The sequence below is a fragment of the Podarcis vaucheri genome, assembly GCF_965113315.1.
Source record: "Podarcis vaucheri genome assembly, chromosome: 18".
Taxonomy (NCBI): Eukaryota; Metazoa; Chordata; class Lepidosauria; order Squamata; family Lacertidae; genus Podarcis; species Podarcis vaucheri.
Genome location: NC_138756.1, coordinates 6,223,450 through 6,247,762, shown reverse-complemented (window position 1 = coordinate 6,247,762; position 24,313 = coordinate 6,223,450). Strand labels below are relative to the sequence as shown.

Here is a 24,313-nt window from a genome sequence, read left to right as displayed (position 1 = left end):
ACCTAGAAAGAAGAGGGGGGAAAGGAGAAAAAGAAGAAAATAATGATACAAAATGCAAAAAACAGATAGCTAAAAAATAGAAAAAAGAAAGAAAAAATATTTTAAAAAAGAAAAAATCCATTTTTCAATGTCTTTAGGCTCATTTGCTTATTTCCTTGACCTCCTCGCACCTCCCCTTTTTGTATTCCCGTTTACAAAGTCCTTTCAGCAAATCCTTACCCTCTTTCATTTATCTTTACTCTGTATCTTAACCTATTATAACTGTATATTTTCATTCATATAACTATCTATATTTACATATTCTTATTAACCTTATTACCAAAACCACTTATTTTCAGTCCAGCATCATTTTAACATTCATTAATTTTACAGTATTTCTGCAAATAGTCTTTAAATTTCTTCCAATCTTCTTCCACCGTTTCTTCTCCCTGGTCTCGGATTCTGCCAGTCATTTCTGCCAATTCCATATAGTCCATCACCTTCATCTGCCATTCTTCCAGAATGGGTAAATCTTGTGTCTTCCAATACTTTGCAATAAGTATTCTTGCTGCTGTTGTAGCATACATAAAAAAGTTCTATCCTTCTTTAGCACCAATTGGCCGACAATGCCCAGAAGAAAGGCCTCTGGTTTCTTCAGGAAGGTATATTTAAATACATTTTTTATTTCATTATAGATCATTTCCCAGAAAGCCTTAATCCTTGGGCACGTCCACCAAAGGTGAAATAATGTACCTTCAGTTTCTTTACATTTCCAACATTTATTATCGGGCAAGTGATATATTTTTACACGCTTGACTGGTGTCATGTACCACCTATAAATCATTTTCATAATATTCTCTCTTAGGGCATTACATGCCGTAAATTTTATACCTGTGGTCCACAACTGTTCTCAGTCAGCAAACATGATGTTATGTCCAACGTCCTGTGCCCATTTAATCATAGCAGATTTAACCGTCTCGTCCTGAGTCTTCCATTTTAACATCAAGTTATACATTCTTGAAAGTATCTTTGTTTTAGGATCTAACAGTTCTGAGGATCTAACAGTTCTAGGATATAACAGCTTTTGAATTATGGTGCTGGAGGAGACTCTTGAGAGTCCCATGGACTGCAAGAAGATCAAACCTCTCCATTCTTAAGGAAATTAGCCCTGAGTGCTCACTAGAAGGACAGATCGTGAAGCTGAGGCTCCAAAACTTTGGCCACCTCATGAGAAGAGAAGACTCCCTGGAAAAGACCCTGATGTTGGGAAAGATGGAGGGCACAAGGAGAAGGGGACGACAGAGGATGAGATGGTTGGACAGTGTTCTCGAAGCTACAAACATGAGTCTGACCAAACTGCGGGAGGCAGTGGAAGACAGGAGTGCCTGGCGTGCTCTGGTCCAGGGGGTCACGAAGAGTCAGACACGACTAAACGACTAAACAACAAGGGAATTGATAAAGCAGGATATGAAATCCAAACTCTTCTTCTTCTAGTTGGCCAATTTGGGTGGATTTGATTCCTGCCGCTCCCTTCTGGTTCTCCCCCGGAAGGGAAGTAGCGTGTTGGTGGTTTTAAAGCCACTTCAAGTGAATTTCCACCCGCTCTTTGAAAGGCTTCTCCAACAGAGGAAAGCTCTCTGGGGTTGGATGAGGGGAGCAAGTTTGCTCTGAGCCTTAGGCTCTCCCTTCCCCTTCGACATGTTCTGCGGAAGGTGAGCTTCTGTTGCACATGGAGCCAACTTGCTCCTCATCTTTGAGCAGAAACTTCTCTACTCATAAACATATTGTCTGCGCAGAAGCCAGGCTTCATTTTGTCCTCTGAGTTTACACATTTCATCATATTACACCAGTTTCATCAGAAGGGATCGGCTAGAATCAAGCCTGTTTTTCTCCATCTCTGCACCTGCCACTTGAGCCATTCAGGACTCCAGAAAGTTTTTGTGATGAAACTTATTCCACTTGGAATAATCAAAATTATAGTCATCTCATCTTGTGAAAGCTCAGGAGATATTTCGGGAGATTGCATGAGCCTTGGAAAGCAACATGACAATATTAATTGCGCTGTGTCTGAGAAAGAAAAAGTTGGTGCCGAGAATATTTCCTGTGTTGGAGACAGACTAAGTGAAGATGCAGAGCTGGCGACAGAGGGGTGTGCCTGCCTTGTGCTTCCTAGCTCCAAAGGTAGAGTTGAAAACCACCCAGATTGGGAAAGCCCACCCAGTCTGGTCTTGCAAGAGTCTTTGGGTTTTTCTGCTTTGCCTCCTTGGGAGCCAATCACAAGATTAGGGGAGGAGGCAGGGCCAGAATTAGATCGCTGCTCCTTCTGTTGCAGCTTCTGCTGCTCATGATGCCCTTTGGAGTCTGCGGGAACCACAAGGCGAAATGCCCCTTGAATCTGGTCAGGGATGAAAGGGATGCTCACAATTACTACCGGCCTGGACACTTTCTCATCAGTGGGATCATATCTCCAAAATCCTTTTATAAGGAAACTCCATACGTCTTTTCTCAGACACCCTTGGCCAGGAATGAGGGGTATGTAAAATCATATGTGGATGGGTTTCATGGTCCTCCAGTCCTTGTAACAGTTCCTATTTATCAAGGAAAGAGCCCCTTTCTCAGGGCTGGGGAGCCAAGGCTGTCCTCATGTTGCAGGAGTACCCTGCCCTGACCATTGGTCTTGCTGGCTGGGCTGATGGGAGCTGGGGGTCCACTAAAAGATCCCACCCAAACCTCTCCCATTTCCTTGTTCCCTGGGTCTCCCTTAGTGAAACACTCTCCTACCTATGGATGCACTGAATTTCCCCATCTGCAGGATGCCATGAAACTCAGGCAATTCACTCCTTTGAGCTCTGGAAATTGTCTGAGTTTCATGGCTTCCTGCAGGTGGGGAAATTCAGTGCAAACTTTTGAACCCTGACCAGATTCATTGGCATTCTTGCATTCTTCTATTATATCCTTATACTGATATAATATTATAAATCACCATCAACAAACTGTTGTTAAAGAATGCTATAGTTTTAAAAATGGATTTTTTAAATCCTACAGATTAACGTTTGGTGGCTGAAGAGCAGGAAATATGTGCTTTAACTGAAGTGATAAATAAAATATGAGTCAGGAGACTTCCTTGTTAGTGGAGTCTATGAATTATTCCTTTTCTTCACACACACATACACACAACTGGTCTCATTTCTAACTATTGCAATGGTTGACACAGTAGGTACCTGTTTCCTAACCCAGAGGGTGGCATGAAACTCAAGCAATTTCCAAGCAACTGAGATTACCTATTTTATGTTTATTCTATTTGGATCACAGTTCTCTTTATACAACACAACAGGACACCTACATCTCAGAATGAAAAAATCTCTCTTGAAAATGGGTGGATTTTTATGGGAGAAGAGCAGGAATGATATGCTTCAAATAAAATTATATAAAAGAATACAGACCAGGGGATGTCCTCATTGGTGGAGTCACTGATGAAAAACATGGGCAAAATTATAGATTTTACCACGCACTCAAACCTGAAAGCCACCAGGCCTCATTTGTAACTAAAAGGGGACTGAGGTATTTGGTACTTCTCCTCGTTTTATCAAGTGGTCTCTTATCTACCTATAGTCTAGCCCCTTGGAAGAAGTCAAAGACCAATGCAGGAAAAGCAGCCCTTGCAGCAACTTCCCAGTATAGCACACATTTTGAGGGGCGCCTTCATTTCTTACTCATAGAACCATAGTAGAAAAGAATCATAGATTGCAGAGATGGAAGGAACCTGGAAGAATCTCACCTGAAGCATCCATGACACATGGTCACCTTCGGAGGGAGTCTCTTCCACTGCTGAACAGCTCTGTGTGCTGTTTGCATCAAAGCTCCGGTCATGGAGTAGAGATCTCCAAATTTTAATTCTATACTAGACTGTAAATGGTTTGATATTAATGCAATAGGATTCATCAATACATACTAATCTTTGTGGATCATATAATGCTTCCTCCCCCCCCCCCATTCATATGAATATAAGTTTCACTCTTTTTAAAGGATTCATTTATTGCAGAGACACACCTAGGATCTACTGGTACATGTTGTCTTTCCTGTTCACCATCCAAGAGATCAACCAGGATCTCAGGCTCTTACCCAACATCACCCTGGGCTACAACATCTATGAGAACTATTGCGATGCAAGGACGACTTCGGATGCCATGCTAGAGCTGCTTGCAGGCAGTGGATGCAATATTCCCAATTATCACTGTGGAGTTCAGAATCACCTGCTGGCTGTTCTTGAAAGAAGCAACACTTTCATCTCAGGAGTGATTTCAGCCTTGTCAGGCATCTACAAAATCCCACAGGTAAGTAGTGGGAGAGCATGGAGGGACAGAGAATTTCAACTGCGTAAAATTCTATTTTCTCTTTGGAGGGGTCAAGTGGGAAATTATTAAAAATGGGAAAATCTTGAGCTATGGATTCAACATCCCCTTTTCAAAACTGAGCCTTCACCAACTTGACACCTCCAGATGTTTCCGAATAAAACTCCCATCAGCTTCAGCCAGCAGAGATTTAGATATCAGTCATTTCAGATAATTAAATACCTGTTATTCTGAAAGTAAAATAAATTGGTGATCTTTTGCTTTCCTTGCTAGATCAGTTATGGCTTCACTGCCCAGGTTCTCGAAGGTAAAACCCTGTTCCCTTTTGTCTACCGGATGACTCCGAAAGAGGAAAGTCAGTACCAGGGGATTGTTGAATTGCTCCTGTATTTTGGATGGACGTGGATTGGCCTCTTCACTCCAGACAATGACAGTGGAGAAAGATTTGTGAGCGCTGTGAAACCTCTGATGCTCAGCAAAGGGATCTGCATTGCTTTATCAAAAATTGTACCAGAAAATGATCTAAATCAATTTATCAGGCCCGGGGAACCTTTTTTCCTATGGGGACAAGTTGGGGTATTTTTTTACTATGTAACCAATTCAATGGGCATCATTCTACTCCTGGCAATAAACATGGTATATGAGAAGGAAATAGGGGCAAAAGTCTGGATCACAACAGCTTTGCTAGAAATCAGAACTGGCTATTACCTCCCTCCAGATATGTTCCAGTACCTCCATGGTTCTCTGTCCTTTGCAATTCAGACCAGAATAAGGAGCAGCAAAGGTGACAACTATAAATCGCTCTCCAATCTTGTGTATTATTACAATCAAGCATTTCAGTGTTCATATTCAAAGCATTTGTTGTCCGTGAAAGGCAGGATAAGATGCAGAGAGGAGGAGAAACTGGAGCCATTATCCCAAGGGGGGCGTGAGAGAGCCCTGTCTCTAGACAGCTATGGCACTTACATCAATGTTCAGGCTGTGGCTCAGGCATTGCATGCTTCGCTTTCCTCGAGATCCCAGAGGAGGCTGATGGTGGAGGAACGAGAGCAATGGGGACCCCAAAGGCTACAGCCGTGGCAGGTATTTCCTTCCCCTTTTTGCAAACTGCACTCCACACAGATGCTGATCATGACTGGGGATAGACCTGCAAAATATCATAGTTACTATTAGTAGTAGTAATAGTAGCATACCGCCCAACATTTCTCTGTTGAAAATAGAGACGGCCCATTCCATAATGATAATCTTACTGCTTATCCCCAGGGCTTTTTTTCAGAGGGGACTCGCTGGAACTCAGTTTTGGCACCTCTCAGGTGGGTGCCATTGCCATTCTCAGATGGAGGTGTTCATGGTCAGTTCCGGCACCATCTTTTCCACTGTTTATACATCTTCTTCAGTTGCCTCAGCACTCTGGGCAGCTCCCAAAATAAAGAAATTCATACTAAAATATTGAACATTTAAAAATTCCCTATATAGGATTGGACAGCATGTAGGTTGGATAATTCCGCATCCGCCAACATTTCTCAAATGAACATAGGCACATTCTAAGGAAAAGTGGGAAATTCCAGGATCAAATGAAAAACTGACTCTAATTCAGGGACATCCCTGGAAAACTGGGACACTTGCAGGTTCTGTAGTAATAGAAATGGCTGAATAGGAATTCCAGTCTACATGAGATACACGCAGCCCCAAATCATAAGAGGTTGAAGTGAGTAGGACTGAGAGATATCCATCTTGGCTTCCCGATTTCTTAATGCTGGTGCTTTCCCCTGCCATTCCAGCTTCACCCTTTCTTGAGAGAAATCCGGTGTCTGAATACTTCCAGAGGCAGGCTGTGCTTGGATGAGAACTGGGAGCTGCCAGGAGACTTCGATATTATGAACTGGGTGATGTTTCCCAATAAGTCTCGTGACCTTGTGAAAATTGGGAATATAAGGAGAGAGACGTCTGCTGGCATAAAGTTCACCATTAACCCAGAAGCCATTGAGTGGCCCAAGAAGTTCAACAAGGTAGGAGGAATCCTGAATCTGTTTTTCCTTGAACAACTGCTGCAAAATGACTATATCAGGTTGATCAATGATGTCTTGACCGTCCGATAATAGCTGCAACCGCCACTCCTTCTTTCCACAGCAGCAAAGATAGGAGGGAAATTTGGGATGCTCAGAGAAAAGATAGAGCCCAGAGGTCCTCAGAGAAGACACCATCTATTTCCACGCCAGACAGAGAATTTAAAAATTCTGGACAGAATCTTCGACAGAAAGGACTACGTAGATAAGAAGAAAGGGGAAAACACCTAGGGAAAAGGGAAAGACCCTAGTAAAAGTGAACAATTGGGTTTTCATACATGCAGAAGGATAGAAAGTAATTTATTTTACAAATGATAATTACTAATTTATTGTGGATTTTTTAATTTGTGGAGTAAGCTCACTTGTAGATGTTGCAAACGTTAAACTATTGTATGTGCAGGAATTAAGAAGTGCACAGCTGTTGGTGAAGGATGAGAAGTTAAAAACAAACAAACCCTATTGTAATATAAGGTTAATGTTAAGGAATGGCACATGAACTAGAAATAACTAGGGAAATAGATCAGCGACAAGAGGAAACCTTGCATGCCTCAAGAACAGAGTGAGGGAAACCAATATTTGGAAAAGTCATATTAAATGTGTCTTACTTAGCGGTTGAGAGATTATCAGAATCCTGAAATTTGGGGAAATCACATTTCAGACTCCATTGCCATTTTCTTTGAAGATTCTTTAAGCAGGGAAGCAGGTAAATGGAGAAGAGGAAACAGAGTTCTGTGGCGCAAACCTCAGTTGTCCTGAACGAATTATGAAGAACATGATATTCTGGTCACCCCAATTGTCAGTGGGGGGATGAAAGGACCCTGATGAGGGGTCAAAGACTGCAGCCCAAAGATCCGTTTGAATTCACTCGATGAGTGAGTTACATACCCACAAATACTCCTAACTGTTCCTCTTTCTTGCACCTTCTTGTCTTTCTGGTTAGGCCGTGCCTCGTTCCAGGTGTACAGAAAGATGTCAACCTGGATATGCCAAGGTGGTTCTGGAAGGAAAGCCCATTTGCTGCTATGCTTGTGCTCGGTGTGCGGAAGGGACCTTCTCCGCCCAGGAAGGTGGGTGACTCCAAGAGGGAAGGTATTTCTGGAGAGAGTAAACACAGGGCAGTAATCCAGTCTCAAACACTTTTTGTGAGATTTCTGCAGACATTGGGGAATGTGGATTCTTCCTCGACATCCATAGGATTAATCAACTTTATTACATCCAGGAAGGGCGTTGAAAGGAGTGGCCATAAGGAAGAAATCTCTGGGGTTGAAAGTGGGCAGCTGTGAGAGGAATTCCCACAAACATTCCTTTTTTATTTTTTTATACCAAGTCACATCAAAAAGGAAATAATTTTGATATTTATAAAAAATAATGGACAGGTGATGCAAAGCAGCAAATTTTTAATAGCAAAAGCACAAAAAATATAAACAATACTTCATATGAAAATTATTACAATATAATCAATGGACTGTTTTGATCTCACTACTATGAGCATTGCATGGAAGCAACAGAAAACTGTTTGCAGTATTTAACATTCTTATTTCCTGACGTCCACCACAGCGTTTTTCAAAATGTAAAAGAGCACATATCATTAGGGATGTAAGTGATGCTGCAGCCACTCTTTTTCCTCTTCCCCAGATGCAGAACATTGCACCAAATGCTCAGAAGATCACCATTCAAACAAGGACAGAGATAAATGTGTCCCCAAGATTACCACCTTCCTGGCTTATGAAGAATATTTCGGAATTGTTTTAGCTTCCGTTGCCCTCTTCTTGTCCTTAACAGCAGGCGTTGTGTTGGGAATCTTCATTAAATACAAGGAAACTCCCATAGTCAAAGCCAACAACCGGGACCTCTCCTACATCCTGCTCGTCTCCCTCCTGCTTTCCTTTTTGTCCTCCTTCCTCTTCATCGGGCGCCCAAGGAAAGAGACCTGCCTTCTCCGACAAACGGCCTTCAGCATCATCTTCTCAGTTGCTGTTTCTTCTGTCTTGGCAAAGACCATCACGGTGGTGCTGGCCTTCCTGGCCACAAAGCCCGGGAACAGGGTGAGGAGATGGCTGGGCAAGAGTTTGGCCAACTCCATTGTCATCTCCTCTTCTGGGGGGCAAGTTCTCATCTGCACCATCTGGCTGGGCTCTTCTCCCCCATTCCCAGAGCCCGACATGCGCTCCCAGGTGGAAGAGATCATCCTGCAATGCAACGAAGGGTCTGTGGCCATGTTTTACGTTGCCCTCGGCTACCTGGGCTTCTTGGCTGCCACCTGCTTCATGGTGGCTTTCTTAGCCAGGAAGCTGCCTGGCTCCTTCAACGAAGCCAAGCTGATCACCTTCAGCATGCTGGTCTTCTGCAGTGTTTGGGTGTCTTTTGTGCCCACCTACCTGAGCACCAAGGGCAAGTACATGGTGGCCGTGCAGATCTTCTCTATGTTGGCCTCCAGCGCTGGGCTTCTGGGCTGCATCTTCCTTCCCAAGTGCTACATTATTGTGCTGAGGCCTGATCTGAACACAAAGGAGCACCTGACAACCAGAAATTAAGGGGACATCTGATTCTTAAAATATTCCATGTTCCTGATGTCCAGAAGTGCATAAAGGAAACACACTTGCTCATCCATGTTGCTCATTCTTCATCTTTGAGATTGTGTTCATTCTTAGCCCAGGTTTTGTGTAGTCCTGTTGACATGAACTGTAAGATGGGAGGAAATGTTTTACTATCTTGCTTTGCCAATGACTACAATGAGTCCTGATCTACTGCCCTTTGTGTGTAAAGTTGTATCATTTCATCATTTTTTGCTTTGAGAAGTTATATTTATCTCACAACAAGATAGGCTGGAGGGAGGGAGGAGTTAGGTCTTTGAGTGTGATTCCTTTGTCCTAACTACCTATTAACCATATCAATTCTGATATTCAACAATAGTTTCTAGTTATGTCATTTCTATTTATTGAATTTTCTCCATTTTCTACATGTATGCTGTATCATTCATAAGTACACTTCACATCATTTTGTTCTCCTAAGCTTTGTATATCAATAAACTGAGAAATTCATTTAAGACATCTTCCGTAGTCTGTTGGTTTAATTTCTGTATTGTGTAAGCTCTGCTCTCTGTTCCAAAAAGTAGCAACTGACCTTAGCCAAGCCTTGACTGGAGTCCAATGGATTTTATTACACTGGCCTGGATGTGACACATTGTGCACTGATGTTGAGTGGATCACCAGATTACGAGTGAGCCAGCAACAAGTTTAGCATTGGAGGAAAGCAATGAGACGATGCCAGATAAGTTGTATTCCCTGCCTGCCAAACCTTTTCAGAGGAGGCATCTTATGCTCAGTCAGGAAGGAAAAGCAAGAGGCCTCCTCCTCCAACTCAGGTTCCTCCCATTCAGGTCCTCCTCCTCCAACTCAGGTTCCTCCCATTCAGGTCCTCCTCCTCCAACTCAGGTTCCTCCCATTCAGGTCCTCCTCCTCCAACTCAGGTTCCTCCCATTCAGGTCCTCCTCCTCCAACTCAGGTTCCTCCCATTCAGGTCCTCCTCCTCCAACTCAGGTTCCTCCCATTCAGGTCCTCCTCCTCCAACTCAGGTTCCTCCCATTCAGGTCCTCCTCCTCCAACTCAGGTTCCTCCCATTCAGGTCCTCCTCCTCCAACTCAGGTTCCTCCCATTCAGGTCCTCCTCCTCCAACTCAGGTTCCTCCCATTCAGGTCCTCCTCCTCCAACTCAGGTTCCTCCCATTCAGGTCCTCCTCCTCCAACTCAGGTTCCTCCCATTCAGGTCCCCATTATAGAGCAAAGCCAAGATCAAAAGGGCAAGTAAAAATAATTGACAGATCAGCCACTGACAAAGCATTTGTATTAATTAGTCAAGATTGTATCCTACTTAAACTTTCATCACTTCAAATTGGTGGAAACTCTCATTCTTATTATGATTCAACTTGTAGCATTCCAATGAAGGGTGCTATATAAATTTAAGCTGGGAGGAGCCTCTCCTCTGGCTTGACTTATTTCATTATTCTTACTAATATTAATAAGTAATAAAGTATGAATCGGGGGGGGGGGAATACATTACATTAGTGTCCAGTCATTGCATTTCTATAGGATACTTCATTTCAATCAATCAAATCTTTATTACAGTAGTAGACCAGCATCAGTAGAGTGGGGTACAATCATTTTCAGTCTGTAAAACGTTTTGGAAAGCAAAAAAGTATTTAACACAAAGTATATATAAAAGTCTAAAAGACGCTAAAAGAAGGGTTTAGGAGCATTAGGAAGAGCATAAAAGGTTAGTATACAAAGACTATGGCCACCAATTTACAGAGCACTCTGATATGAGTGTTCATTAAATCTAGTTTAATGATGATGATGAAAAGGTGTTGCAATGGAGGAGTGCAGGGAAAAGAAAACTCCTGGCACTCATTCTTTCTTGCTAAAGAATTAAAAGATTTCTCCGCTTTTCTCCTTCTTTTTCCCTTGGGTGGTGTGTTCAGCAGTCACCCTCAGGGGAAACATGTCCCCCCCCCTTGGAGGAAATGGACTGATCGGAACCTGGCTGTGACATCGGCTCAAAATCCCAACCTCACTTTGCAGTTGAGGCAAACAGCCTTTTGGTGGTTTCTCTGCAACTGAATCAGAAAAAAATGTTATTAGACACCGAAAAAGCAAAGTCTGAAGACTGATGTCTGGGGAAATGGTGAGGGGACCAACAGGAAACTGCTAAGGGAGTTTTGAGTCCTTTTATTCTGTTGCAGTTGCAGAGAAAGGAGGGTGGGGGTCCGCCCCAGGTGTCATCACTGAGGGGGGTGGGAAAAGGACATAAAGCCGAGTTTAAAATAAAAATAAAAATTGGGCTCACCAAATCTTTTAGTTGAGTCAAAAAACGTGGCTGGCACTGGGCGCCACACCACGGGGACTGGCACTTACCGGGGGGGGGGCTGCAGAGTGCCTGATCCACGCATCTCTCCTGGGGGTGACGTGGTGGCTTGGGCCCCTGCAGGCTGGGCGCTGCCTGAAACAGAAGCGTGGGGCTTGCGTCTGCCCCCTGCCTCTCCCTCAGCCACCCTACAGCTGGGGGGGAGGCAGAGGATAGGCTCCAGAAAGCCCACAGGACCCCCGCGTTGAACCGGGCACCCGAGCGGCTGGCTATGCCGCTGTTGTGTTGTTTTAATTATGGGTGCCTTGAGAGTGAATGTGCTGTGCTTGCTGCCCCACTTGTCCTGATGGACCAGCCCCCCATGGCGCCAGGGCTGTAGGGCTTCCCTGGCTAGCGACTCAATGTGGGCAGGAGAGTTTGCCTTCTGGGTTCCTCTCTCATTTTGGGCTGCTCTCTTTCTCCCCTCTCCCCACCACCACCTCTGGGGTCCTGTCTCTGCTAGCAGTCAGCCATTGAGGAGGACATTCTCAATGACAAGGAGGACGAAGGAAAAGGCAAGGAGGAGACCGCAAGACGGCTGGATCTCCTCAGCCCTGACTGGGTAGGTGGCCATGGCCTAAGCGGTGATTGGCAGAAGGGGAGGGGGGCATATCAATCGTAGGATGAGACTGTTGTTTCAGTTATGGGTGCCTTGAGTTTTAATGTTTGCTTGCGTTTTTTAATGGCTCGTTTTTTGCATCTTTTCCTTGCAGGTTCCAAGTATGTCACCATTTTCTAGTGTTTCCTCCCTGTCCTCCCTGGATTCCCTTTGGGACTCCCTCAATGAGGTACGTAGCAGACAGAGCAGGAGGGAAGCCCTGCTGAGCTGGAGAACCCTGAGGCTGGGGAAGAGGAGGAGGAGGAGGAGGAGGAGGAGGAGGAGGAGGAGGAAGCCGGCCGGCCGGTCAGGCCACCTTCTGGACTGGTCATGAGCAAGGGGGCAGGCAGGCAGCAGGCAGGCAGGCAGGGGGCTGGTAAGGGTATGCTTGCTGCCCCACTTGTCCTGATGGACCAGCCCCCCATGGCGCCAGGGCTGTAGGGCTTCCCTGGCTAGCGACTCAATGTGGGTTCCTGTCTCATTCTGGGCTGCTCTCTTTCTCCCCTCTCCCCACCACCACTGCCACCACCTCTGGGGTCCTGTCTCTGCCAGCAGTCAGCCTCTGAAGTGGCTCTCAAGGAGGAAGAGCCACAGGAAGAACTAGCGAGCCCCCCAGAGGAGGACGGGGAGGCCCTTTATTTGGCGTGCCCCCCACCTGGAGAACACCTGGAGGCAAGTGTAATCGAGGTCAGACGAAACATACATTCATTCATGACATATGAAAAGCTTCCCTGAACAGGGCTGTCTTCACATGTCTTCTAAAAGTCAGATAGTTGTTTATTTCTTTGACATCTGGCGGGAGGGCCTTCCACTGGGCGGGTGCCACTACCGAGAAGGCCCTCTGCCTGGTTCCCTGTAACTTCACTTATCGCAGTGGGGAACCGCCAGAAGGCCCTCAGCGCTGGATCTCAGAACGATGGGGGGTGGAGATAATTCTCCTGGGTTGCTTTTGGTTTGGTATTTGTTTTGTAAGATATCTCTTTTGAATGCGTTTCCAGGTGCCTCCTGCCAAATGAAGTTATTAATTGCAAAGTGGGTTTGGCGATAATAAAACCATGTTGGCACTTTGCAAAGCCGGTTCTCTCTGGGGTTTTCCTGCCTCCTATACCTTCCCCCCACCCTCTTGTTCTTGGTTTTGTGTCTCGTTCAGATCTCTCCAAGGCTGACCACATGAGAACTTGGGAGAGGAGTGTTCCCTCCTGACTACAACCCTTTCATATAACGCCTTGCCCCAAAAAAGAAAAGGAGGGAGTATGACAGCCTGCCACCACACAGGCCCTTCTCTTTCACAAACGGCAGCAACACAAGAAGGGGCCTTTTCTGTGGTGGCTCCCCACTTGCAGAATGCTCTTCCCAGGGAGGCTCATCTGGCGCCTTCATTATGTATCAAGTGCCAAGCAAAGACGTTTCTCTAGAACAGAGCTTTCCAAACTGTGTGCTCCTCCCAGGGCTGAAAAAGGGCTAGTTGAACTGAATCCCTGTGTTGCAAAATGAGGCATGTCTCCAAAGTGTGTCACCAACGTGGAAAGTTCTGCTCTAGAACCAGCCTTGGGCTAATTGGACAACACATGGCCTTTTCAACATGCTTGTGGATTGGGAGGTTGGCTTATGAGTTCGTTTTTGTTTTTAATACATATGTTGTGTTTTTATTTTGTATTTTTATGCTGTAAGCCGCCCTGACAGCTTCAGATGAAGGACGGCATACGGATTTAATCAATCAATTGTTTGTTTGTTTGTTTGATTGATTGATTAATGATTGCGGCATTTTCCCAGAATCTGGAGGTGAATTGTTTACTTTTCTCACAGGACTGCGAGGAAGAGAGGCCCCCGAAGACCCCCACTTGCCTGGCTTCCATCATCTCCCGGATTCGCAAGATCTTCAGAAGAGCGCCGCCGCCAGCACCACCAGTGCCACCAGAGCAACCCAGTACAAGAGGCAGCAGTGGGGCGCAGGGGGAAAGGAGGCCACTCTGCACGTGGCTCAGGCGCTGGATGCAGCAGCATCGCAGCTGTGTCCACCCTGAACCAAGATGAGGAGGAGTTGGGAGGCTTGCACCGATCCGCCCAGGGGGATTTTGCCACCCCCCCTGGGATGACACTCGGGGCGATACCCCCCCCACACACACCCCACCTTCCTCCGCCAGTGGTGGAAGTAGCACCTGGAGGCGCCAGAGTCCCTAAGGGACATTTCCTTTTTGTTGTCCTTGCACAGGTCTTAATCCTTGTGGTCCAAACTGGAGAGGAGGAATAAAAGATCTGAGCGCGGAGGCAAGCGGGGCGAGAAACCCAACCCCATGTGGCCCTACGCTGGCGTCCCACACGGCCAGCCCCAGTCCTAGAGCCCGACACCTTTTGAGATTGCGGAGCAGAACAGAGAAGACAGCGGGCAAAGGGTGGACGGCGAAGGAGAAGTGCGAGAGAACGACAGCGTCTACGGTGGCGGAGGAGAAGCAGAAGGCAGGACTGAGAGGGGAACGATCCTGGAAGGTGGCTTGAAAAGAAAGGGCAAAGACTCTCCTCCCTGAAAGAGAGGGGAGTGGTTGTGGGCGGGAGCCCGAGCACCGCCCAGCAGGGGGCGTTGCCCCCTGCCTCCCGCTCACCTGGCTGGCACTCACGCCCCCCCCCCCGTGGCCACCCAACCAGGTGCCGTGGTGGGGGCGTGTTCAGCAGCCTTTTGCTGCAGTGCCAGCCTTTCCCTGGCCTCATTCCTCATCGTCGTCCTGTCACAAGTCACCCACCCTCCACTCCCTTTTAGTTAGGGCCTTGCTATGGACCTTAGGTTGGTCGCCCTGGCTGTCCGGGGGGCCTGGTAGGAGTTTTTCCATTTGGCAATAGGCTTTTTGGTTTTTTCGCCTACCTCGTAGCAATTGTCACAACTTTCTGGTGGTATTGGTGGGTAGGTTAGGCATGGGAATAATGTGGTGTGTCGAAGGGCTAGGTGTGGCCATCGCCTATGCCTTCAATTTCTAGGGGTATTCCGTTAAAGGAATCTGGCGGTCGTGTATTCTGTCCGATGCCTGCTTGGCGGGAGGCCATGGCACGACCCGCGGTGACAGCAGGGGTGAGCCTATAGTTGGATTAGCATCAACAGGTGATGAACGCCTGGTGAATAAACCCACTTGTTTCGATCCAATGCCTAAGCCAATACCTTTTCATTGCTGTAATCAATAAAGTTGTGGCCTTTTCTAGCCCATTAACCTTATATCATGTGTCCTTGTGTCTTCATTTCACTTCGCGGGGGTCGGGCCCTCGAACCACAATATGGCGTAGGAAAACTGCTAGCTCACACTGCCCACGCCCAAAGGAGGAGGAGGAAGGAAAGGAGGAAAGCAAGCGAGCAAGAAGGGACAGCTAAAGAAAGAACTGAGAAAAGAGACAGTGAGACCTTCTGGGGGTCAAAGAAATTACAATAAGAAGGAAACTGGGAGTTTTTAGGTTGCGCTCCACGGCAACCTGGAAGTAACAAAACGCATTATTTCTGGGTTTTGCCATTCGCGCATGCGCAAACGCTCAAAATGATGTCACACACATGCGTGGAAGCAGCGAATCGCGACCAGCACACGTGCAGACGTGGGTTGCGTTCGCTTCAGGATGCAAAGGGGGCCCCGGAACGGATCCTGTTCGCATCCAGAGGTACCACTGTATACTAATGGGAGACTTAAATGGAGTTACATAGTTAGAGATGGGAGTTATTTGCCCAATCAAGTGGGGCATGGATTTTATGAAACAGACCAAACAAACAAACAAACAAACAAATATTGATAAAGAATAATAAAGCTGCTAGAATGCTAGCCTGGCTTGTGCACAGACAATTTGTTTATGAGTAGAGAAGTTTCTGCTCAAAGACGGGGAGCAAGTTGGCTCCATATGCAACAGAAGCTCACCTTCCCCAAAACATGTCAAAGGGCAAAAGGTTTAAGGCTCAGAGCAACCTTTCTCCCCTCCACCAACCCCAGAGAGCTTCCCTCTGTTGGAGAAGCCTTTCAAAGATGGGGTGGAAATTCACTTGAAGTGGCTGTGAAGCCACCAAGGTGCTACTTCCCTTCCAGGGGAGAACAAGAAGAGAGTGGCAGGAATCAAGCAGCCCAGACCCACCCATAGCGGCCAGAGGGTGGGCTTGAGAAAACCCTCCCCATCGCAGGTTCCACCAGTCTCTATTTCTAGAAGCCGCCAGGAAACAAAATCCCACCGCCATGTATCCCGTTCACAGTACTGAGGATGGCATTTCTCTGCACTCTCCATTTTTTTATTTTTTTAAATTTACTTATTGACTATATATAAAGCCCTATGCCTGGAGGCCTCAGGGTGGTTCAGAGAGCAAAATCAAAATATAAAACCACAATATATATAATCAAAATAAAAACAACAACCCAATAACAGCCTCTGCCCTCCCCCAAAAACCCACATTTTAAAAGGGCTTAGGATGCCTGGGATTCAAGGCTGGGACTCCCACATCTGGCTGTTGTCCATCCCTGACTCTCCCACCTCTTCTTAAAAACCTCCAATGAATCATAGAATGGGAGACTTGGAAAGGGACCCCAAGGTCATCTAGTTCAACCCTCTGCAACGCTAAAGCATCCCTAACAGATGGCCATCCCACCTCTGCTTCAAAGCCTCCAAGGAAGGGGAGTCCATGGTCGGATCCAGCTCCTTCTTTGTGGTCTTGAGCAAAGTTCAGACCAAACTTCCAACTCCCAAACACACCCCTTGACTTCTGTGCACCATGTTTTTCTCCAGCTCTGCACCTGCCGCTTGAGCCATTCAAGACTCCAGAAAGTTATTGTGATGAAACTTATTCCACTTGGAATAATCAAAATTATAGTCATCTCATCTGGTGAAAGCTCAGGAGATATTTCTGTAGATTGCATGAGGCTCGGAAATTAACCACAGCATTACAATATTAATTGCGCTGTGACTGCGAAAGAAAAAGTTGGTGCCGAGAATATTTCCTGTGTTGGAGACAGACTGAGTGAAGATGCAGAGCTGGCGAAAGAGGGGTGTGCCTGCCTTGGGCTTCCTAGCTCCGAAGGTAGAGTTGAAAACCACCCAGATTGGGAAAGCCCAGGCAGTCTGGCCTTGCAAGAGTCTTTGGGTTCTTCTGCGTTGTCTTCTTGGCAGGTAAGAGGAGGAGGAGGCAGAGCCAGAATGAGATCCCTGCTCCTTCTGTTGCTGCTTCTGCTGCTCATGATGCCCTTTGGAGTCTGCGGGAACCACAAGGCGAAATGTCCCTTGAATCTGGTCAGGGATCAAATGGATGCTCGCAATTACTACCGGCCTGGACACTTTCTCATCACTGGAATCATATCTCCAAAATGCTTTTATAAGGAAACTCCATATGTCTTTTCTCAGACACCCTTCGCCAGGAATGAAAAGTACGTACTTCACAGTTTCATGGTCCTCCAGTCCTTCTAATGGTTCCTTTTTATCAAGGAAAGAGCCCCTTTCTCAGGGCTGGGGAGCTAAGGGCTGATGTTGCAGGACTACCCTGCCCTGACCATTGGTCTTGCTATTTGGGGGTGATGGGAGCTGGGGAGTCCAGTAAAAGTTTCCACCCAAACCTCTCCTATTTCCATGTTCTCTGGGTCTTCCTTAGTGAAACACTCTCCTTCCTTTGATTCTGTGTTGCTTTTAGTAGAATGCAAGGATGCCAATGAATCTGGTCAGGAGTCAAAAGGATGCACTGAATTTTCCCACCTGCAGGATGCCATGAAACTCTGGCAATTCCCAAGGCTCAAGGGTTTCATTCAATATTATTCCATTTGGACAATTCAGAAACTGTCGTTAGGGAATGCTACAGTTTTACAAATGGAATTTAAGATCCTCTGGGTGACGTTTGGTGGCTGAAGAGCAGAAAAGATGTGCTTTAATTGAAATGATAAATAAAATAATATGAATCAGGAGACTTCCTTGTTTGTGGGGTAAGGTTTCTAAAATGTGAAAAGGAATTATTCCTTTTTTCACATACACAAATGGCCTCATTTCTAAGTAGTGAGATGTTTCCTAACCCAGAGGGTGGCATGAAACTCAAGCAATTTCCAAGCTGCTAAGATTATTTTATATTTATTCTAACAGATCATTTGTGAACAACCGTAGCACTTTATACAATACCACAGGAGACCTACAGCCCACCATGGGGAAATCTGTCTCAGCTACATTAAAGGTTTCCTCCTCCAATCCCAGCATTTTCCCCTTTCTGTCATTTTTAAAAAAGTATTAGAAGCGTTTTAAGAAACTCTTACCCAACATCACCCTGGGCTACAGCATCTATGATACCTATAGTCTAGCCCCTTGGTAAAAGCAGTAAAATCAGCCTTTGCAGCAACTTCCCAGTATATCACAAATTTTAAGGGCTGCATTCATTTCTTACTCATAGAACACAGTATAATAGAATCATAGAGTTGCAGACTTGGGAGGGACCTGGAGGGATCTCACCTGAAGCATCCATGACACACGGTCACCTTCGGAGGGAGACTGTTCCACTGCTCAACAGCTCTGTGTGCATCAAAGCTCTGCATGGAGCAGGGATTTCCAAATTTTTGTTCTATGCTAGACAGGTTTGATATTAGTGTAAAAGGATAAATAAATACTAATCTTTGTGGATCATATAATGTTTCCTCCATCCCATTCATATGAATATCAGTTTCACTCTTTTTAAATAATTCATTTATTGCAGGGATGGAACTAGGTTCCTCTGGCACATGTTGTCCTACTTTCAAACATTGCCTTTCCTGTTCACCATCCAAGAGATCAACCAGGATCTCAGGCTCTTACCCAACATCACCCTGGGCTACAACATCTATGAGAACTATTGCGATGTGAGGATGACTTCGGATGCCATGCTAGAGCTGCTTGCAGGCAGTGGATGCAATATTCCCAATTATCACTGTGGAGAACAGAATCACCTGCTGGCTGTTCTTGAAAGAAGCAACACTGTCATCTCAAGAGTGATTTCAGCCTTGTCAGGCATCTACAAAATCCCACAGGTAAGTAGTGGGAGAGCATGGAGGGAAAGAGAAGTTCAACTGCGTAGAATTCTGCTTTCTCTTTGGATAGGTCAAGCAGGGATATTTTTAAAAATGGGAAAATCCTGAGCTATGGATCCAACATCCCTTTTTCAAAACTGAGCCTTCACCAACTTGACACCTCCAGATGTTTCCGACTAAAACTCCCATCATCCTCTGCCACCAGTGATTTAGATATCAGTCATTTCAGATGATTAAATACCCATTATGCTGAAAGTTAAATAAATTGCTGATCTTTTGCTTTCCTTGCTAGATCAGTTATGGCTTCACTGCCCAGTTTCTCGAAGGTAAAACCCTGTTCCCTTTTGTCTACCGGATGACTCCCAAAGAGGAAAGTCAGTACCAGGGGATTGTTGAATTGCTCCTGCATTTTGGATGGACGTGGATTGGCCTCTTCACTCCAGACAATGACAGTGGAGAAAGATTTGTGAGCGCTGTGAAACCTCTGATGCTCAGCAAAGGGATCTGCATTGCTTTATCAAAAAGAGTACCAGAAAATGATATGGATCAATTTATCAGGCCTGGGGAACCTTTTTTCCTATGGAGACAAGTTGGGGTATTTGTTTGCTATATAACCAATCCACTGGTTATCATATCACTCATGGTAATACACGATATGTATGAGAAGGAAATAGGGGCAAAAGTCTGGATCACAACAGCTTTGCTAGAATTCAGAATTGGCTTTTACCTCACTCCAAAATACTTCCAGCACCTCGATGGTTCTCTGTCCTTTGCAATTCAGACCAGAATAAGGGGCAGCAAATTTAAATCGCAGTTAAACCTTGCAGATTTTTTGGATGAAGCATTTCAGTGTTCATATTCAAAGCATTTGTTGTCCGTGAAAGGCAGGGTAAGATGCGAAGAGGAGGAGAAACTGGAGCCCTTGCCCCAAGAGCAGTATGAGAGAGTCCTGTTCCAAGACAGCTATGGCACTTACATCAATGTTCAAGCTGTGGCTCAGGCCTTGCATGCTTCGCTTTCATCGAGATCCCAGAGGAGGCTGATGGTGGAGGAAGGAGAGCAATGGGGACCCCAAAGGCTACAGCCGTGGCAGGTATTTCCTTCCCCTTTTTGCAACCTGCAGCCGACACAGATGCTGATCTTGACTGGGGATAGGCCTGTAAAATATCATAGTTACAATTAGTACTAGTAATAGTAGCATACAGCCCAACATTTCTCTGATGAAAATAGAGACGTCCCATTCCATAACGATAATTTTACTGTTGATATCCATAGTTTTTAATGGGGGAACTTATTTAAACTCAGTTTTGGCACCTCTCAGGTGCGTGCCATTGCCATTCTCAGAGGGAAGTGTTTATGGTGAGTTCCAGCACATTCTTTTTCTAGAAAAAAAGCACTGTTTATACCCCACACATCTTTTTGGGTTGCCTCAGCACTCTGGGTAGCTCCCAACATAAAGAAATTCATACTAAAATATAAAAAAATTAAGAATTCCCGATATAGGATTGGACGCCTTGTGGGTTGGATAACTCCACATCTGCCAACTTTTCTCCAATGAAAATAGGGACATTCTAAGGAAAAGTGGGAAATTCTGGGATCAAATGAAAAACTGTGTCTAATTCAGGGACATCCCTGGATAATTGGAGCACTTGTAGGGTCTGTAGTAATAGAAATGGCTGAATAGGAATTCCAGTCTACATGAGATACACACAGCCCCAAATCAGAAGAGGTTGAAGTGAGTAGGACTGAGATATTCATCTTGGCTTCCAGGTTTCTCAGTGCTGGTGCTTTCCCCTATCATTCCAGTTTCACGCTTTCTTGAGAGAAATCCGGTGTCTGAATACTTCCAGGGGCAGGTTGTGCTTGGATGAGAACTGGGAGCTGCCAGCGGACTTCAGTATTATGAACTGGGTGATGTCTCCCAATAAGTCTCGTGACCTTGTAAAAATTGGGAATATAAGGAGAGAGACGTCTGCTGGCATAAAGTTCACCGTTAACCCAGAACCCATTGAGTGGCCCAAGAAATTCAATAAGGTAGGGGGAATCACACAGGGAGAAGGCTAGGAGATGCTTCTTATGTTTTTCCTTAAACAACTGCTGAAAAATGACCATATCAGGTTGACCAATGGTGTCTTGACCGTCAATAACAGCTGCAACCACAATTCCTACTTTCCACAGCAGCTGAGATAGGAGGTGAATTTGGGGTGCTCAAAGAAAGGACAGAGCCCAGAGGTCCTCAGAGAAGACACCATCTATTTCCGAGTCAGACTGAGAATTTAAAAATTCTGGACAGAATCTTCGACAGAAAGGACTATGTAGATAAGAAGAAAAGGGAAAGCCCCTAGTAAAAGTGAACTAGTGGGCTTTCATACATGCAGAAGGATGGAAAATAATTTATTTTAGAAATGATAATTACTGATTTATTGTGGATTTTTTAATTTGTGGAGTAAGCTCACTTGTAGATGTTGCAAAAGTTAAACTATTGTATGTGCAGGAATGGAGAAGTACACAGCTGTTGTTGAAGGATGAGAAGTTAAAAAAAAAACCCCTATTGTAAAGTAAGGTTAATGTCAAGTAATGGCACATGAACTAGAAATAACTAGGGAAATAGATCAGCGACAGGAGGAAACCTTGCTTGCCTCAAGCACAAAGTGAGGATAACTAATATTTGGAAAAGTCATATTAAATATGTCTTAATTAGTGATTGAGAGATTATCAGAATCCTGAACTTTGGGGAAATCACATTTCAGACTCCATTGCCATTTTCTTTGAAGATTTATTAAGCAGGGAAGCAGGTAAACGAAGAAGAAGAAACAGAGTTCTGTGGCGCAAACCTCAGTTGTCCTGAACGAATTATGAAGAACAAGATATTCTGGTCACCCCAATGGTCAGTGGGGGGTTGAAAGGACCCTGATGAGGGGTCAAAGGCTGCAGTCCAGAGATCCGTTTGAATTCACTCTATTTGTGAATTAAGGTAAAGGTAACGGGACCCCTGACCATTAGAGTGGCCGACTCTGGGGTTGCAGTGCTCATCTCGCTTTATTGGCCAAGGGAGCCGGCGTACAGCTTCTGGGTCATGTGGGCAGCATGACTAAGCCGCTTCGGGCAAACCAGAGCAGTGTACAGAAACGCCGTTTACCTTCCCGCTGGAGAGATACCTACTTATCTACTTGTGCTTTTGAACTGCTAGGTTGGCAGGAGCAGGGACCGAGCAACGGGAGCTCACCTTGTCATGGGGATTCAAACCTCTGACCTTCTGATCAGCAAGTCCCAGGCTCTGTGGTTTAACCCACAGCGCCACCCGCATCCCTATGAGTGAATTGCATACCCACAAATACTCCTAACTGTTCCTCTTTCTTGCACCTTCTTGTCTTTCTGGGTAGGCCGTGCCTCGTTCCAGGTGTAATGAAAAATGTCGACCTGGATATGCCAAGGTGGTTCTAGAAGGAAAGCCTGTTTGCTGCTATGCTTGTGCTCGGTGTGCGGAAGGGACCTTCTCCGCCCAGAAAGGTGGGTGACGCCAAGGGGGAAGGTATTTCTACAGAGAGTAAACACAGGGCAGAAATCCAGTCTCACACACTTTTTGGGAGAATTCTGCAGACATTGTGGAATGTGGCTCCTTCCTCAATTTCTTTAGGATAAATCGCCTTCATTGCATCCTGGAAGAGAGTTGAAAGGAATGATTATAAGGAAGAAATCTCTAGGATTTCTTCAAAACGTAATAGAGTTCTCCAAAACATAATAGAGCATAGATAATTAGGGATGTAAGTGATGATGCTGCAACTATTCTTTTCCCTCTTCCCCAGATGCAGAACATTGCACCAAATGCTCAGAAGATCAGTATCCAAACAAGGACAGAGATCATTGTGTCCCCAAGATTACCACCTTCCTGGCTTATGAAGAATATTTGGGAATGGTGTTAGCTTCCGTTGCCCTCTTCTTATCTATAACAGCAGGCACTGTGTTGGGAATCTTCATTAAATACAAGGAAACTCCCATAGTCAAAGCCAACAACCGGGACCTCTCCTACATCCTCCTCGTCTCCCTCCTGCTTTCCTTTCTGTCCTCCTTCCTCTTCATCGGGCGCCCAAGGAAAGAGACCTGCCTTCTCCGACAAACGGCCTTCAGCATCATCTTCTCAGTTGCTGTTTCTTCTCTCTTGGCAAAGACCATCACGGTGGTGCTGGCCTTCCTGGCCACAAAGCCCGGGAACAGGGTGAGGAGATGGCTGGGCAAGAGTCTGGCCAACTCCATTGTCATCTCCTGTTCTGGGGGGCAAGTTCTCATCTGCACCATCTGGCTGGGCTCTTCTCCCCCATTCCCAGAGGCCGACATGCTCTCCCAGGTGGAAGAGATCGTCCTGCAATGCAACGAAGGATCTGTGGCCATGTTTTATGTTGCCCTCGGCTACCTGGGCTTCTTGGCTGCCACCTGCTTCACGGTGGCTTTCCTAGCCAGGAAGCTGCCCGGCTCCTTCAACGAAGCCAAGCTGATCACCTTCAGCATGCTGGTCTTCTGCAGTGTTTGGGTGTCTTTTGTGCCCACCTACCTGAGCACCAAGGGCAAGTACATGGTGGCCGTGCAGATCTTCTCTATGTTGGCCTCCAGTGCTGGGCTTCTGGGCTGCATCTTCCTTCCCAAGTGTTACGTTATTGTGCTGAGGCCTGATCTGAACACAAAGGAGCACCTGACAACCAGGAATTAAGGGGACATCTGATTCTTAAAATATTCCATGTTCCCTATGTCCAGAAGTGCATAAAGGAAACACGGCTGCTCATCCATGTTGCTTATTCTCCACCTCTGAAAGAGATTGTGTTCCTTCGTAGCCCTGGTTTTGTGTAGTCCTGTTCACACGAACAGGAAGATGGGAGGAAATGTTTTGCTACCTTGCTTTGCCCATGATTACAATGAGTCCTGGTCTACTGCCCTTAGTCTGTAAACTATTATCTTTTAATAATTTTGTGTTTGGGGAACTTACATTTATCTCACAACAAGATAGTCTAGAGGGAGATAGGAGTTAGGTCTTTGAGTGTGATTCCTTTGTCCTAACTACCTATCAACCATATCAATTCTGATATTCAACAATAGTTTCTAGTTATGTCATTTCTATTTATTGAATTTTCTCCATTTTCTACATGTATGCTGTATCATTCATAAGTACACCTCATCTCATTTTGTTCTCCTAAGCTTTGTATATCAATAAACTGAGAAATTCATTTAAGACATCTTCCGTAGTCTGTTGGTTTAATTTCTGTATTGTGTAAGCTCTGCTCTCTGTTCCAAAAAGTAGCAACTGACCTTAGCCAAGCCGTGACTGGAGTGCAATGGATTTTATTACACTGGCCTGGATCTGACATGTTGTGCACTGATGTTGAGCGGATCACCAGATTACGAGTGAGCCAGCAACAAGTTTAGCATTGGAGGAAAGCCAAGATTC

The 24,313-nt window shown here is 45.5% G+C and overlaps 5 protein-coding genes across 8 annotated transcripts in view; all 5 read left to right on the top strand.

Moving 5' to 3' along the window:
- The first annotated feature begins 2,309 nt into the window (after positions 1-2,309).
- Positions 2,310-24,313, top strand: part of LOC309522825 (vomeronasal type-2 receptor 26-like) — a 49,927-nt gene continuing 27,923 nt past the window's right edge. The window contains exon 1 of the mRNA XM_082206440.1: positions 2,310-2,511. Coding sequence (XP_082062566.1) covers positions 2,324-2,511 — 188 coding nt within the window. The 5' untranslated portion in view covers positions 2,310-2,323. The remainder of the gene's footprint in view (positions 2,512-24,313) is intronic.
- LOC309522939 (vomeronasal type-2 receptor 26-like) lies at positions 4,644-5,676 on the top strand. The gene has a single exon (XM_082206698.1). It carries the CDS (start codon positions 4,668-4,670, stop codon positions 5,502-5,504), a length of 837 nt encoding a protein of 278 aa, XP_082062824.1. The 5' UTR covers positions 4,644-4,667; the 3' UTR covers positions 5,505-5,676.
- Positions 5,668-9,021, top strand: LOC309523135 (vomeronasal type-2 receptor 26-like; the record flags this gene model as incomplete). Its single annotated transcript, XM_082206896.1, has 4 exons — positions 5,668-5,682; positions 6,113-6,340; positions 7,338-7,464; positions 8,003-9,021. 4 exons carry the CDS (start codon positions 5,668-5,670, stop codon positions 8,929-8,931), a joined length of 1,299 nt encoding a protein of 432 aa, XP_082063022.1. The 3' UTR covers positions 8,932-9,021.
- LOC309522965 (uncharacterized protein) lies at positions 10,493-15,684 on the top strand. Of its 4 annotated transcripts, none has more exons than XM_082206733.1 (6): positions 10,493-11,076; positions 11,762-11,857; positions 12,009-12,083; positions 12,449-12,580; positions 13,700-13,820; positions 14,106-15,684. In XM_082206733.1, the coding sequence occupies exons 1-6, from the start codon at positions 11,062-11,064 to the stop codon at positions 14,387-14,389; spliced, it is 723 nt and encodes a 240-aa protein (XP_082062859.1). In that variant the 5' UTR covers positions 10,493-11,061; the 3' UTR covers positions 14,390-15,684. The 4 variants fall into 4 exon arrangements, with proteins under 4 accessions (XP_082062859.1, XP_082062858.1, XP_082062860.1 ...); XM_082206732.1 differs by having other exon boundaries at positions 11,759-11,857; XM_082206734.1 differs by lacking the exon at positions 11,762-11,857 and having other exon boundaries at positions 10,497-11,076.
- LOC309523134 (vomeronasal type-2 receptor 26-like) lies at positions 18,592-24,313 on the top strand (the record flags this gene model as incomplete). Its single annotated transcript, XM_082206895.1, has 5 exons — positions 18,592-18,876; positions 19,169-19,969; positions 20,683-20,910; positions 22,260-22,386; positions 22,683-24,313. The coding sequence occupies 5 exons, from the start codon at positions 18,592-18,594 to the stop codon at positions 23,579-23,581; spliced, it is 2,340 nt and encodes a 779-aa protein (XP_082063021.1). The 3' UTR covers positions 23,582-24,313.